The 17477-nt window shown below is 36.6% G+C and overlaps 1 protein-coding gene across 1 annotated transcript in view; it reads left to right on the forward strand.

Moving 5' to 3' along the window:
* Positions 1-12702, forward strand: part of FAM135A (family with sequence similarity 135 member A) — a 121782-nt gene extending 109080 nt beyond the window's left edge. Inside the window, 2 exon segments of the mRNA XM_030315786.1 lie at positions 8330-8443; positions 11004-12702. Coding sequence (XP_030171646.1) covers positions 8330-8443; positions 11004-11209 — 320 coding nt within the window. The 3' untranslated portion in view covers positions 11210-12702.
* The last annotated feature ends 4775 nt before the right edge of the window (positions 12703-17477 follow it).

The following is a 17477-nucleotide window of genomic DNA, read 5'->3' on the forward strand; positions in this document are numbered from 1 at the left end:
AGATCATGACCTGAGCTGAAGTCAGACACTTAACCAACTGAGCCACCCAGGTTGCCCCAGTCAACTATAATTTTTTAATAATGAATAGACTCCTAATTAAAGCTAAGCAATTAATAACATAGTTGTTTGATTTTAATGGATGTATTTGTGTTGTGTAAACACAGGTACTTCGAAATTATCCTTAACTTTTGACATTTATAATTTAGTACTAATCATAAGTCAGTTTGGCAACTAGGCCTCTGCATATCCTGGCCCTCCTGCCCCCACCTCAGTCTTTAACCCTTTTTATTGAATGCCATATATTTTTCTACCTTCCTATTCAATGGCTATAAAGCTCTTCTGGAAAATGTCGGAAACTAAACTATTAATAATTATATCCTTTACAGATTCTTACTACTGGATGAATCTTGTTACTCATCTCTTATTAACTGATTATCAAATATAGTCCCTATCTTGCGTTACATTCCAGGTTTTTACAACCTGAGGTCCTCAACTACTACTTTGCCATCCTCACTGTCTATAAATTACCTTACCTCTGACTTTACCATCTCTTCCTGTCTCACCCTCACACTCCTGTCTCCCTACCATATTTTTTTCCACTGTGTCCTTTGAAATCTCCATTTGAGTGGAACAGACTCAAATGTTTATCTTCTTCAAAGAATGCTCTCTCCATTTCCTTTAGAAAATGGAGACATAAGTGAAAACTAGATACTTCCCCAGCATACTCTCATTTCCCCACTCCCTCTGGTTGTAGAGCAGATATTGGCAAACTTTTTCTCTGAAGAGCCAGATAAATATTTTGGCTTTGCAGGCCATGTGATCTCCGTTGCATTGTAGCACAAAAACAGACACAGACAATACATAAATGAGTGTGGCTGTGTTAAAAAAAAAAAACAAAAAACAGTAACAACAACAACTTTATTTCAATTTTATTAACAACAATTTTATTTCAAATAAAAAGAAAAGAAAAAGCAGCAGGCCAGATCCCACAGGCCATTCCTTGCTAACTCCTGCTACAGGAGAAGCTCAGTTTCTCATATACTGTGTACTACTGAGAGGGGAGGAAGCCGTCCTCTTGCTTTCCTTTTCAAACTGCAATGATTACTCCTCTATTGTCATAAAACTTTCCTTTGGATTTGTACCATCCAAGCTCTGCTACCTTCTAGTCATCTTCTTTTTTTTTTTTTTTTTTTTAACGTTTATTCATTTTTGAGAGCCAAAGACAGAGCGTGAGTGGGGGAGAGTCAGAGAGAGAGGGAGACACAGAATCCAAAGCAGACTCCAGGCTCTGAGCTGTCAGCACAGAGCCCGACACGGGGCTCGAACCCACCATTTGCGAGATCATAACCTAGGCCGATGTCAGACGCTTAACCGATTGAGCCACCCAGGCCCCTAGTCATCTTTAGTATAATGATCTCCTGGTCACTCCTCACATATTCAGTGAGAACCCCAGTAAGAGTTCACTGACAAATACATAATTACACTTGGGAGAAGATATTCTTCTTGGATCTTAATATACCTAATCTTGGCATCATTTTTGGGAATTTGATTAAATCAACCCTTTAGATGATCATCAAGCATAATAGAGGCTTTCTCAACTATAGTAACCTTCCATTCCGCTCCACTTGGAACCCTACTCATGGCTGCATTCCACTCCTGAAATTTCAATCAATTTTCCATTCTGAGACAACAGTATTCTATTCTCTTTCTCACTCATTCCCTTACTCTCATCTGCTTTTCAGACTATTTAAGATCCCTACTAAGTTTTCTTAAATTACCCTGTCCTTCATGGTTCACTCCCTTCCTGTTCCATCCCAGACCCCATGATTGATCATTTTAATCATTCATACATTATTACCCCAGGTATTATCATCATGGCCATCTAGCAACCTGTGTTACCGTTTCTTTACCTGGCTTGTTGAGCTCTACCAAAGTGGATCATACAGACTTGCAAGTCACTACCACGGTAGATCCATGGAGTTACCGTCTAGTTAACTCTAATAGCATCTTAACCATTCCCTAGAAGCTTTTGCAGGTTTTACCTCTTTTCATCAAACTTCTAACTACCACTGCTACCTTCACTTCAACAAATGACTTTGTTTTCCTACTTTATCTGCGAGTCAAGGCTATCAAGCAAGAATTTTTCTACTTCCTTTCTTTTTAGCTACAAACATGACCACACCTGTGCTTTCCTTATAGTTCATAAAAGATATATATCTATGGTGCAAGAATAATTTCCCTTTCTGTTTTGGAACCCATTCCTTCTCTCTGTATTTCAGCATTCTCCTTTCAGTGACTAATTCCTTAACATATAAAGTTATTTTGTTTTCTCCTATCTTAAGTTTTAATAATAATAGATACCTCCTTTGATCAATGATTCTATGTTGTTCTATTTCTTTTTTTTTAATTTGTTTTAATCTTTATTTTTGAGAGAGAGAGAGAGAGAGAGAGAGACAGAGTGCAAGCAGGGGAGGGGCAGAGAGAGAGGGAGACAGAATCTGAAGCAGGCTTCAGGCTCTGAGCTGTCAGCACAGAGCCCAATGCAGGGCTCACACTCGTGAATGGCAAGATTATGACCTGAGCCAAAGTCAGACATCTAACCGATTGAGCCATCCAGGCACCCGTATTTCTCTTTTTTAATAAGAATTGAGCCTCATAAAAAAGAAAACAATTACTTTCACTACTTCCTCACCTTTATTTCACTCTTCAATTCATTATAATCTGATTTCTGTCCTCACCTCTCCATTGAAACTTGCCATATCCAAGTATCTCTTTTCTTTCTTTTAGTTGAACATGCTGTTGTTTGTGACTATTGAAAATACCCTCCTTCTTGAAATGCTTTCCTACCTCCCAGTCTTTATCAGCCTTTCCTGATTTTCTTCCATGCTGGCTCTTTGCTTCCGACGTAGATTCCTTTTCTCTCCTTGCCCCCTAAATATAGGTGTTCTTGGGCTCCAGCTTCTGTCATCTGCTCTTCTCACTCTGTACATTCTTCTTTGACAACATCATTTTATATCCATCTTCACCATTGGTAACTCAAGTATGTATCTTTACTTTAGTCCTCTAGGCTGTATTCTAGACTTACATGTCCAGCTGCCTACTAAATAAACACATTTGCTTAGATGTCTCATGGTTGCCCCAAATGCAATATTTTTAGATACCTCATCTTTCCCCTCAGATTCACTTCTCTCAATTCTACATCTAACACAGTCTGCACAACCAAAAACCTGGAAGTTGTCTTCTAGACTTCTTCTCATTCTCCCCACACATCTGCTTAGTTACTAAGCCCTGAAACATTCAGCCTTCTTAAACTAATAGAGGCTTCTCTTTCTTTTCTTTGCTATTTTCTTAGTTCAACCTTCATCACTCTTGCTGAAGTTATTGCTATGGCCTCCAAACTGGTTACTCTGCCTCCTCTGTGCCCCTTTCTCCCCAGTCTTACTTCTTCTTTAGATAAAATTATCTTCTGAAAATTACATCAGGCCATATTGCTCCTGTTTGAAAAATCTTTTCATGATGGCTTGTGGCTTTCAGGATGAGGTTTAAATTCCATGACTTACAGCATCAAATCCTTTATAATCTGGTTCCTGATTCTTTTACTGATTTCATATCCTGCTCTTCCCACAGATATATCCTTTGTTTTAGTCATACCACACATGTTTATGCTACACTCACCCATGCTTTTTCTACCACCATTCCTCCCCATGTGTTTACTCATCTTTTTAGAACTGATTCTCTTCAGGGCGCCTGGGTGGCTCAGTCCAGTTGCGTGTTGGACTCTTGGTTTCAGCTCAGGTCATGCATGATCTCACGGTTTGTGAGTTTGAGCTCCATGTCAGGCTCTGCACTAACAGCATGGAGCCTGTTTGGGATTCTCTCTCTCTGCTCCTCCCCTGCTCATGCACAAACACACTCTCTCTTTCTCAAAATAAATGGACAGACTTAAAAAAAAAACAAAAATTCTCTTCATCTTCTAAAGTTAAACTCAAATACTACCTGCTATTAAAAGCTTTCTTGATGCCCTCTCTCATTCAATGCTTCTCTACTCTCAGAGTACCCACTAGATTGCCCAATATATACCTGGATTTTACACCTCCACACTGACCTCATCAATGAATTCCAGTCTTCATTTGCCCTCTAGACATCTCTACTTACATATCAAACTGAATATGTCTAAACCTGAACATATTGTTTTCTTTTGCTAACTCTTCTTTCATCATTTTAATCGTATTCTGTCTTCTAAATTACTTAGTTTTTTGAAATACCTCAAAAAACTTTGCATTTTGCAAAACTTTGACCTCACTTCTTTGCATTCTACCTCCCAAGATTGTTAAAATTGTAACTGAACTCTAATTAAACACAGAATCTGAAGCAGGCTCTAGGCTCTGAGCTGTCAGTGCAGAGCCCAACAGTAGGCTCAGACCCACAAACCGTGAGATCATGACCTGAGCTGAAGTCAGACACTTAACCGCCTGAGCCACCCAGATACCCCCTGAGCCATAGTCTATTTAACTAACTTGGTTCTTGGCTAATAAAGTAAACCTGCCATGCAGAAGCACAATATTAGTATTAACGCATTGTTGTTGAAAAACTGTTATTAAAATTAGACCACTAACTTTTAAAATGCATTTTTAAAGTACAGTACTGTCAGACACCAGGGTGGCTCAGTCAGTTAAGCATTCAACTCTTGATTTCAGCTCAAGTCGTGATATCACGGTCCATGAGATTGAGCCCCATGTCAGGATCCACGCTGACAACACAGAGCCTACTTGAGATTCTCTCTCCCTCTCCCTGCCCCTCCCTCACTTGTACTCCCTCTCTCCCTCTCTCTCTTAAAATAAATAAACATTGAAAAAAAAAGTACAGTACTGTACTGTCATTTCCCTGTAGAAGCATGTCAGAATCTCTGCAAGGAGCTATTATTTTGAAAAATAGATGTTAATATAATGCCTATTCTTACAATATATGGTATAGAAATAAAACAGTGCCAAGAAATTGGGTGGTCATTGGGAGTATAGAGTCTAAGGACAGGTTCATTGATTTTTTGTTTAATGGGAGATATTACAGTGTTTTATTAATAATAATGATTCATACAAAAGAGAAAATTGATGATACAAGAGAGGGACAGGACAGCTACTAGAGCCATGTCTTTAACTAGGAAGGAGGGAATGGCATCTCACATTCTAGTGAAAGGGCTGGCTTAAGGTGGGAACATACACAGCTCATCAGTAGAAGAGCAAAGACAGAACATGAAGTCACAGGTATGGTAGGTTAGTTTGGTTAAGATAGGAGTATGTGGAAGTTCTGTTCTGATTCTTCTATATTTTTCAGTGAAAGAGGAAGCAAGGTCATGAGGTAAGACTGAAGAGGGGATAGAAGGTGCTGGCAGTTTGAGGAAAAATAGTCATTTAGCAAAGCACACAAATGAATGTTACCTAGCAAGGCTGCCATAGGCTGTGCAATGCGCAGCCCCAAGAAGTGTCATTCTTGTGACACCTGAAGTTGCACAGTATGATAGCCCTTTATGGGGAACACAAATATATATCTTTCAGAAAAACGAAAAAGCCAGCTATGCTGTTACATAGGCTGGTTTCATGCGACTTGGGATAAAATTTTAGTAAACAGCATCAACTTAGATTCAGAAAGCACAGTACCTAGAACAGCTCGGGTAGAAGTAAAGATGGTATACTACAGGACAGTTTTTTTCACGGTTTGGGCTACCCCTTAAAAGAATTTTGAAGAAGTATGTACCCCTTGTATAATTTTAGGGTGACACCTAAAAAAATTTTCTATAATTTTAAATAGTGGCAAAGGATATATTTTCTGGCATATAAGGTAGTACATACTTCCTGAAATTATATTTTCATAAAAATATAAATTCACTCAGTTGGAGTTATATATCAGTTCATATAGTTTCTAGAACTTGTGTGCCATAAAATCTAATTGGCAGTGCTAATTCTTACTGTCATACAGTCAAGTCAAACTTATTTTTGTCAGAAAACATTGTATTTCATTCGTATTTTGCTTCATTCCCCCAGAGACTTTTATACCTCAGGCCATATGCCACAATAAATCTGAAATAGATTGGAGAAATGCCTTTCTCTAATAAAGTGGGAGAAGGACAAGTCATTTTTAGGAAAACCCTCATACAGAAGTTGAGATCTAGAATTCAGTTTCCTTAAAGCTATGCATGCCCATCCTCACCATCTAGAGTTTTTTTTTAATTGAAGTATAATTAATATACGATGTGACATTGTATGTATAACTCTGTGCATATATAACATACAGTTTCAAGTGCATGGAAAGTCTTAAATTACCCCTGAAGGTAGATGTATACCAGTTTGAAGACCTCTGCTCTAGGACACACAGGTGATTCCCAGAGTAACGCCAAGGTGTCAAATCATGCTAAAAGTAGAATTAGTTTGTCACACAAAATGTGAGAATGAAGGGAAAAAATAATTTTTGTTAATATTTTTCTCAAATATGATTTTAAATATGTGTAATTGAATTAATTCCTGTTACAGACATTTGATTATTTCATTTATATCCCTAAGGTTTTATATATCCAGATTGCCACAGAGGGTTATCTTCTCATTGAGAAAAAGGGAGAATGACCTTATTTGACATAGAGGGTAAATACAGTCCCACCTGCCCGTATGTGCGTCTAGAATCTCTCATTATTAGGATCATAAGTTCCAAGAGAGAAAGGAGTATCTACAAAGGTGCTCTGGATATTCTGGATCCACAGTAGTCCCCACAATTGGCCTGTCTCTAACCCTGAATTTCAGTAGGCAAAAAGTATCAAAATTTTACTCTGGAATGTTCCAGAACAAAATTATATGACCTAAACTAAGCACCCCAATCCTAATGTATTGTCATTATTGGCTTGTATCTTATTTAATAACCACATGGATTTCTTATTTTTTATTTATTAGTCTGAGCTACATAGCAAAATTAGTAACACATAGTAAAATTAGAACATTACTGGTAGTGGGGTGCCTGAGTGGCTCAATTGGTTAAGTGTCCTAAACTTCAGCTCAGGTCATGATCTCACGGTTTGTGGGTTCGCCCGCATCAGGGTCCCTGCTGTCAGTGCTGAGCCCTCTTCGGATCCTCTGTCCCCCTCTCTTTCTGCCTCTCCCCTGTTTGTGCATGCTCTCTCTCTTTCTCTTTCTCTCAAAAATAAACATTTTTTTAAAAAGGCGGGGAGCCAACTGTTGGTTAAGCCTCCGACTCTTGATTTCAGCTCAGATCATGATCTCGTGGGTTTTGTGAATTCCAGCCTCTGCCTCAGGCTCTGTGCTGACAGTGTGGAGCCTGCTTGGGATTCCGTCTCCCTCTGTCTCTGCCCCTCCGCGCACCCCCCCTTCAAAAATAAATAGATAAACATTTTTTTTTTTTTAAGGCTCCACTAGCAATCCAAGAGTATTTAAGAAAAAACATTACTGGTAGTAAAGTGGACAGGAACTTGGTTTTTCAGTGCTTAAATGAGTTAATTAGTTCAAAGTATCACAAGACCTAAATTCACGCAGTTTGCTGAAAAAAAAATAGAAGAACCTGACTAAAATCCATGGATGGATCACAAACCTCCTATTTTTACTGAAAAATCTTAAGTATGTATTCTCTTGACTCATACTTCAATAAGGAGAAAATATTAACACTAGGCAAGAGTCAGATGAGAACTTAAAAATCAGCTTTAAATGATTTCATATAGGGTGTACTGTTTGTTCTTATGGAAAAGTGTGATTTTGTTTCTTTAGGAAACAGCCCTAAATATTGAGGATTATCTTTTAGAAAGTAAGAAGGTCATAAAATACTTCCTTGTAGAATTTTATCCCACCCTATATAATCTCTCTCGTACCCACGCACTACCATGTCACAGTCCTTGCTCTCACTCAAGCACAAACACACATTTCTCATACCAGCATATAAACTACATAACAATGAAGGTAGGGGTTTTTTTGTAGATAATATATGGAAATTGGAGAACGAATTCATCAGATTTAAAAAGCCATAAACTTATTAGTACTACTGAGGAAATTTAAAAAATTGTGGTCACTTAATATTAAATATAATATATTAATAGAAATATTTAATAGAATATAATTAATTAATATAATATATTAAATACAATATATTAATAAAATTAAAAGTTAATTCAAATTAACTTTTATTTAATTTGTATTAAATTATTATTTATTATTTATTAAATTAAATTATTAAATATTAAATTTAACTTAATATATTAAATTAAAAGTTAATTTAAATTAACTTAATAATTTAAATCTGGTTACTTACTGCATTATAATTCCATATTTTTTCTTCATAGGGCTTCACTATTTCAAAAATGTTGTGCTAGTGGGATCTCTACAGGATCGCTACGTTCCTTATCACTCTGCTCGTATTGAAATGTGTAAAACAGCTTTAAAGGACAAACAGTCAGGTAACTAAGTAAATTAGAAGTATTTTATCTCCATTTGTTCCTCTGACAGTGCATCCCATTGTGATTTGTATTTGTATTTCACCAACTACAAATGAGATTAAAACTTTTTTCCTATGTTAATTGATCATATTATTCTTTGAAATGCCTGCCTATGACTTTGATTCATTATTTTACATTGAGTTATTTATCAGTTTCTCAGTAAAATCTCTATGTATTAAAAAAAAAAAAAGAAGTATTTCAAACAGTTGTATCTACAACATGAGCTTTTTCCCAAATTTTTCTTGTAGTCTCTTTCTTTCTTGTTCCTCTCATCTCTCCCTTTATTTCCTTTTCCATCCACTGTTATTAACATCTATCCTTACTCTTTTTTTTCCTTTCTTTTCTCCTGGCATGTGGTGTTTTTGCCAATAAAACCATCATTCTTATGAAAGAGTTCTTTTATCTAATTACAAATGCTGCTTTTGCTGCCTCAAAGGTAATCTGTACTTTGATTTCCTCACAATTGTTGGGATTGGTGATTATGGTAACAATCATGCTGCGTGTTCTGCTGTATCTTGCTTTTCATCAAAGATGGCAGCAAAGACTTACCTCACTTTAATAAAGTAGTAAAGATTTTATATATTCTTTTGCTAGTTTTGAATAATAAAAGAAATTTAAATCATAGCTATTTAGAGCCAGAAGGAGACTTGGGTCTTGTTGGCTCATTTTATAATTGAGGCCCAGAGATGCTAAGTGGCTGATCCAAAGTCACTGGTGATTAATTAATTACAGGCTTAGGGCAAAAACACAGGTGTCCTTCCTTCCCATATTTCCTCAGTCCCTTTTTTGGAATGAGGCTGATTTTTAAATGAACTCTTAATCCTTTGCATTTTCCACAGTTTAACAGTGAGCAGCCTGTTTAGGCAGGGACTCTCTCTTACATATATTTGTATTGGCATTGCCTAGCATGATGCCTGACACACAATGGGTGCTCTGTTCATTTAACACATATTTTTTTAGCATTTTGTGACATCAAAATAACCTTTTTTTAATTATTATTATTAACTTCTGTTCTAGCAGGGATTTAAGGATAAATTAAGAAGAGATTTAACTTCCAGATGGGTCACAAAAACTAGAGAAATGCCCTTTGTTTTAACAGTGATCTTTGCCACTAGGGGGCAGGGGGAATCTAATAAAGACAGGTTTGGATTTCTTCCTATGTAAAAATACTTTTTAAATAGTGTAGAACCAGAAATCCAGCTTGACAACCATAATGAAAACTAAGAGAAGAGGTGAGAGAAAAAGTTTTGTATGAATTTATGTGATAATAATCTCTCAAATATCTCTCTCTCCTTTCTCTAAATGTACTTCCATATTCTTTTCCTTTCTCATGATTCCTCAGGGATAAACTCTGCCTCTCCTCAGAAATTTGATACTTGCCTCCCTAAAATCCACAGGTCCATGGATATATGTTTGCACTCGTCTATAGTAAGGTGGTGATACACAAGCATTAAAAACTGTTTGCCCCTCGTAAGGAACTTTGTGCTTTTATATATATATATATATATATATATATATATATTGTATGTATACACACACACACGTATATACTTGTATATTACGTATATATGTTACATATATGTATATATACATACATATTACATATATGTATATACATATATATACGTATATATAACGAATATATGTATATATGTATATATACGTGTGTATATACACACACACACACATAACCTTCATCTCTTATGCTTAGAATGAGCTCAATAAATTCATTGTAAGAATTAACCAAAGAGAGGGAGACAGGAGCACAATTTTGGATTTAAAAGCAGGACCCAAGCATTAAATAAACCCTTGGATGAAAAAAAGAATTCTGTCTGACTTTTGAGCCAAACTCACATTGTCTTTCTGACTATAGGAAGTTGCTGTTTTTGCTCAGAATAATGTGGAAATATGTGGAATACAGTTGAATGCCACAAACATTTTTAAAGTACTTGCTATAGGTTCAAGTTTTAAAAGTATAAAAAGCAAAATGTCTTTTTTTTTTAGTATAGTTGACACACAACGTTACATTAGTTTCATGTGAACAGTGTAGTGATTCAGCTTCTGTGTACATGATGCTATGCTCACCACAAGTGTGGCTACCATCTGTCACCATACAATACCATTACAGTATTACTGACTATTCCCTATACTGTGTAAAAGGCAAAATGTCTTAGCATGGCTACCTTATTGTCACAATGGTTCAACAAGTCATAAGTGACTTAATGTGAATAAAACTGTTTGTTCTGTTATATTCATTGCTTTGAATTAAAGTATCAAATTGACAAGAATTTATAATAAATTTGCAATTTTACTTGGCTAGATAAATAATGTGGTTATTTATATTTTTTATAAAATCATCTCAAAAATGATGGTCAAAGAAAAAGAAAACCTTTTAAAAGACATTTGTCTGCTTTAAATGGAAATAATAAAACTAAATTTTATAAATTACATAAAAGTTGGCATAGAATTTTTTTCAGTTACTTACATGAACTAATTTTCCTACTTTCTATTTGTTCCATAGGACAGATCTATTCAGAAATGATCCACAACTTGCTTCGCCCAGTTCTGCAAAGCAAGGACTGTAACTTGGTTCGATATAATGTCATCAATGCATTGCCCAATACAGCTGATTCACTCATTGGGAGAGCTGCACATATAGCTGTTCTTGATTCGGAAATATTTTTAGAGAAATTCTTTCTGGTTGCTGCCCTCAAATATTTCCAATAGGATAAAAACATTGTTAGAGACTTGATAATTACCTCATTCAACAATGATTCAAATAATGTATTATATTAAGCTGTAGATGCTGATAGTTCTAAGAATATTTATACCTTTTTGTATGGAAGATAATTTATATCATCCATGTTTAGAGCTTTTTAAACATCAACTTTACTTTCTAGGTAATGTGGCTGTGCAATATTTTTTTAATTTTATCTTTTTACTTTTCTATTACTTTTTCATATATTTTGCTACATAAGTATTTCAGTGAAACTTTAAGCCCATATGTATATCTGATTGTTTATTATTGGCTTTCCACAATTCTCACATCGGACACATCATATTAAAGGCCATTATCGCTAGAATAGCATGAGATTTTAAATTTTCTAGTATTGGGGTATTATTTAGTTAATTATAAATTTTACTTTTAACATTTTACTATGTTTTAACTGGAAATAAAACTATGGCTGCTAAAGTATATTTTTTGAAGAAATCAACTCTAGCCCAGTCAAACCAGGTAGTTCCTAGATGACATGTTAAAAAAGTTTTCTAGAAAAGTCATTATTACTATTGCTATTAAACATATGTCATGCCTATTAAAATATATTTTCTACTGGTGATTTCAACATTATTTCTCATACTGACTTTTATTACTGGAACTTTTCATGTTCATGTTAGCAGCATCTAGAGATTTTTGAATGTTTGAATGCCCTCTGCGTAGATTTGGTTGGAATTTTGCTAAATTTGGTAGTGTTGCTTGAACTTTCTGACTATATTTCTTTAACTTTTTCATGGACTTTCTTGTATGTACATAGTAAGTGTTGAAATTTATGAAATACTTTTATGAATTTAGATAATTTTTAAATATTGTTAAAATTTGTTGAACTAAAAAGTAATGTAAATAAAATAATTCATGTTAAAAATGGAACAAAATAATTACATGTTTGGGGATACAGATGCAAATGTTTTTGATATATGGAGATGTTTAAGTCTTTTGACTTTACTAAAGGTGCTGAATAGCATTAAATTCACTATTTTCCTTTCCTGTTTTACTTGTGAAAAATAATGCACTAAGGGTGGATAGAAGGTCTGTTTGCATCCACCAGTTGTGGTGGACAGAGGTTTTTGTAAGTATGTTGTATAATTGATGCATGTTTTATTTTTAGCATTGTGTTATTGCCTCTGATGTTAATAAATGAACAAATGACTATCTGGAGGAACAGCTAAAACACTTGCTTATTTTCAGAATACTAGAGTATATTTTTATTTAAAATTGGATAGACTATGTTAATTAATTGTATAGACCAGCATAATTATATAACTTACAGCCTTTGTATTTTTATAATTTATATCTTTTGCATATATTAAGTAGTTGAAAGGTACTTCATTGGCTCTCCATAATTCTTTACTTTGTAAAAGTGTTTGAAAATTCAGTGAATTGACTAAGCAATATATACCAAGTGCATTATAACTGGAAAATAAAATATATGCATTAACCACCACATATTTTTGCCACACACATTTTTCATCTTGACATACTTGGCCCTGAGTTTGAAATATGCTTATTCTAAGTTTGAATAATCTTCCAGGTTTATCAAAGGACTCATTCTTACTCATAATCATTTTATTTGAAGATAAATTGCTCTTATAATCATGGTTGGTTGGTTGTTGGTTTTAAAACAACAGTTTTTTTTTTTTTAATATGAAATTTATTGTCAAACTGGTTTCTATACAATACCCAGTGCTCATCCCAACAGGTGCCCTCCTTAATGCCCATCACCCACTTTCCCCTCCATCCCACCCCTCTTTAAAACAGTTTTAAAAGCACATCAATGATCATGGTTTAAAATCTAACAGATTTCACTTTTCATTTACCAGGGAAACTGTCATATGTTATTTACCTCCAAATTCGGATTATGGGTGGGATGGGGTTCTGAGGGAGAGGGGAAGTGATTGTCTGAAACACTATAATTGACTTTTACAGAATGAATCTCACTGAAGTGTATACCCGTAAGGATTCTTGTTGCAAACAACAAAAAGCAATTATGATTAAATTAAGCAGAAAAAGAATTTATTGGAAGAATATTAGGTAGCTCACAGAATTTCTGGAAAGGCTGGAGAATGAGCTTTGGAAAACAGATAGAAGCCAAAGGAAGCTGGATGACCAAAATTGTAGCCAAACTCTGACCTCAAAAAGAGCTGAAAGTTTGTGTATATGTCTACTGGTAGTGGTGCTTCTGAAAACAGGATTCCAAACACTCTGCTTATTTGAATCACTCCTTCCAGATTCAAAGTCTGATGGGAATGTCCAACTGACCAAGGTTAGTTTATGCCAGCACTCAGGCTGTCAGGCCTCAAAGACAGCAAGTATATCCAACCTTCTCAGCTTCTGCAGTAGAAGATGGAACCGTTTCTCTCACCAAAGTCCACCAAGCATATGAAATAGGATTAATGACTGAAAATCAAATATAGAAACATGAGAGATCAACTGTTGTCCATCTCTTTGTCTTTCTTTTTTATTTGTTTTTTTAATGTTTTGTTTATTTTTGAGAGAGAGAGAGACAGAGACAGAGCTCCAGCAAGGGAGGGGCAGAGAGGGAGAGGGAGACACATTCTGAAGCAGGCTCCAGGCTCTGAGCTGTCAGCACAGAGCCTGACGCGGTGCTCAAACTCACAGACCGCGAGATCGTGACCTAAGCCAAAGTAGGATGCTTAACTGACTGAACCACCCAGGCACCCCAATCTCTTTGTCTTTCTAATCAACATATACCATTCTTCCCATATTTACACATTTACATATTACTAACAGTACAATTTTCCTAACATAATACTATTATCCCTCATCCACTTTCAAGTCCAGAATCTCCATGTGATGTCTATTCCTCCTCTAGTTCTGTAATGATCTTGTCTCAGTAGTATGCAGCCCATAGACAAAATTGTGACCTAACCACCACCACCCCATATACAAAATAGTGTAAGATAGGAAAGAAAAGAGAAATTACTAAATATATAAGCACATGTGTGCACCAATGGGGAAGAAAATATAGTTAGAACAGGGCTTTGCAAGCTTCCTTGTTGAGAATTACCTGAATTACTTGTTCAAAATACAAGTTCCAGGGGCGCCTGCGTGGCTCAGTCTTTTAAGCATCCGACTTCGGCTCAGGTCATAATCTTGCATTTCCTGACTTTGAGCCCCTCATTGGGCTCTATGCTGACAGCTTGAAGCCTGGAGCCTGCTTCAGATTCTCTCTCTCTCTCTCTGCCCCTCTCCTGCTCATGCTCTCTCTCTCAAAAATAAAACATTAAAAATTTAAAACAAATTCCAGAGCCCTATTACAGACAAATTGAAACAATCTCCAGGGTAGGATATGAGGAGCAGCATGTTTTGTCCCAAAGGTCTGATTTAAAAACAAAACCATACAGCTCTCAATTCTGCCACTGGCCGGCCATGAGGCTAAATTGTTACAATTTGTCACCACTGCCATTTATTCCGTTTCCTTTGTGTTCAACCAGTATCTCAGTGAATGAAATGTCTTTACCTAGTGGTTGATGCAAGGATCTGAGTCTTGAGTGGCCTTGCCTATATATGATTGCAGATCTTTGTTTAATTTTTATAATTCAACATGGGTATTGTGAGGAGGATCTTATCCAGGAGATAAGATCTCCCAAGTTCTAGTCAGACTCCTTTCCCTATTCCCTTTTCTTCCATGGTCTTCAGGGCCAATCACCCTAGTTAGCACCATGACCAATTTTTTAAGTCCTAACCTAGAGGAATGAGCTAAAAATGACCAGTTTACAATCCCAACTTCCAATGCAGAGAATACATTCTATCCCCTTGTACCCCACTCTGTGTACAAAAATTGGTACACCAACAGAATCTGGAATCATGGATAGTGAGAACCATAAAGGGTCTAAGATTTTATCCTGCTTGTAGACTTGCTTGCTACAGTGAAATGGATGCCAACAGGAGACTCCCGGGTACCAAAGACTATTACAGCAAAATCATAGTCAAAGCATCAGCATATTTGCACTAGTTCATGGAGCCCCAATTCCCACAGTGATGTAGAGGGCCAGATGACTCCTGTACACACTATGGGTTGCATCACAGGAGAAAAGTCCAGAGCCAAGGGCCAAGCAGTTCTGAGCAAGCAGCAAAGAAGCCAGTCTCTTTTCCCCAGGGGAGCAGCAGTTAAATGGTAGTAATACTCTATTAGATGCCTATATGACTAACTACGGAAATTGCTAAGTATCAGGAGATGGATAAGCCTTGCCGTTAGCATACTCAGCAATAATATGAAGGGAGGCCCAGGACCCATGGCAGATTGCCTCTCCTCACAATGGAAAGCAAAATATACGGACAGTATATTAAATATAACAAGATATTAGTCCCTCTACTACTCTTTGGATCCTGTTATTCTGTCAACAGAAGAAATACTACTGAAAACACTGTTAAGTCATTTGGAGCATATGCCAAGACCTTTAGGACAGCATCTCAAAGTATTTTCTGACCTTCGTCCAAAAGTAAACCTTCAGTAGGGTTGTCCATTATTCTATAAGACCAGTTGGCTTCTGGTCTGATGGGGATATGTGATAAAGCTTGTTAATCCCAGAGGCATCAGTATTCTACAACTTTCATAGGAAAGTGAGTTCTTTGATTAGAAGCAATGTTGTGTGGGATGTTATATAAAGTATATGTAGTATAAGGTATTCAGTAAGTCCACAGAAGGAATGTATAAAAGAAGTATAAGTCAGAAGTATAACCAATCCAAATGCAGTATCATTGTTCCAATAGAACAAGTTGCTACCTCCTTCATCATCGTAAGATTCCATTGTAATCAAACCTGCCACCCAGGCTATATAGTGCTATATCAGGGAGACAGATTGTTCACTGCAAGTAGTGGTGCTAGCCAATCAGTCTTGGCAGGGGAAAAGACTATATTAAAAGTATATGTATATCTCTATGCCACCATGGCTACCTGGTAGTGGGTCCAGCTGTGGTGAGAGAAGGAGGCTGATTGATGTCTACAAAATGGGTCACTATGGTAGGCAGCCTCTAAAATGGCCTTCATTGATCACCATCTGCTGGTATTCATCCTTTGTGTAATCTCTTCCCCTTGGAGGGCTCTGGATATACTGACTCACTTCTAATGATAGACTACATCAAAGTGATGGGATGTCATTCTGAGATGAGATCACAAAGACTGTGGTTTCCATCTTGAGCAGTTTTCTTGTTCTGTCATTCATTCTGTGGAAAACCAACTGCACATATTATGAAGTGACCTTTGCAGAAGCCCACGTAGCAAGAGCTGAAGGAGGTTTCCAGTCCCAAAGCCCACAAGGCATTAAATCCTGCCAGTAATTGGGCTAGTAAACTTGGAAGCAGATCCTCCCCTAGTTGTGCCTCCATCTGGGACTGGATCCCCAGCTAAGACCTTGACTGCAACCTCCCTTAAGGCCTAGAGCCAGAGAGCCAGAGGTACACTGGCTCCTGGATTCCTGACCCATAGAAACTGAGAATAAGTGTTTATTGTTTTAAGATATGAAATTTTGGTGTATGTGATGGAGTGATAGGTAAGTAGCAGTAATCTCTTCTGATTAAGAGACCTTCTGAAATGGGAGCCTTTTTTTTTTTTTTTTTTTTTAATTGAGCAACAAGATCCAAATGTTCTTATGCTTTGGAGTGATTTTGAGAGGTCCTATTCCAAAGGACTATTCCAATACCTTTATATTCCCAGTCCCTGCCCACTTGACTAAACCAGTGCCCATGAAGTGATGTAGATCTTTAGAGCTTTATCTCAAGCCATGTCTCCTTCCGGGAAGGCAAAGTGTAAAATAAAGTTCTAGCCTCTTGAGAGGATCTCTCCCCCAGGCATCTCTCTCTGTCCTCCCCCACCCTGTTCCTTCAGGGCCTCTGTTAAATGGGGCTCTAAATGCCAAGGCAGTCCACTGACAGCTGAGTCAGTATATTTAGCAAAGCCATCTGTATAACAGCTTCGAATTTTTTCCTCAGTCAACTAGTCACAAGCAACTTGTTGTTAAGCTATATATAAAACTAAGGGTCAAATGTATGTGTGGGAGCTACCTGCTAATAAAAATTGCTTGAGTTTTGTTTCCGGCCCTGATCTGTATATAATACTCTTAGTAAAAGGACTCCTTATCTAGGAGGATCAGATAACTCCCAGTTCTTGATGAGAAACTCAGATTGCATAGCCCCCTAATGTCACACTGTCAGACATTACCAGCGCCCAATAGTTAGCCAAAAAATTTTCTGAAAAAT

The sequence above is a fragment of the Lynx canadensis genome, chromosome B2 (assembly GCF_007474595.2).
Source record: "Lynx canadensis isolate LIC74 chromosome B2, mLynCan4.pri.v2, whole genome shotgun sequence".
NCBI lineage: Eukaryota > Metazoa > Chordata > Mammalia > Carnivora > Felidae > Lynx > Lynx canadensis.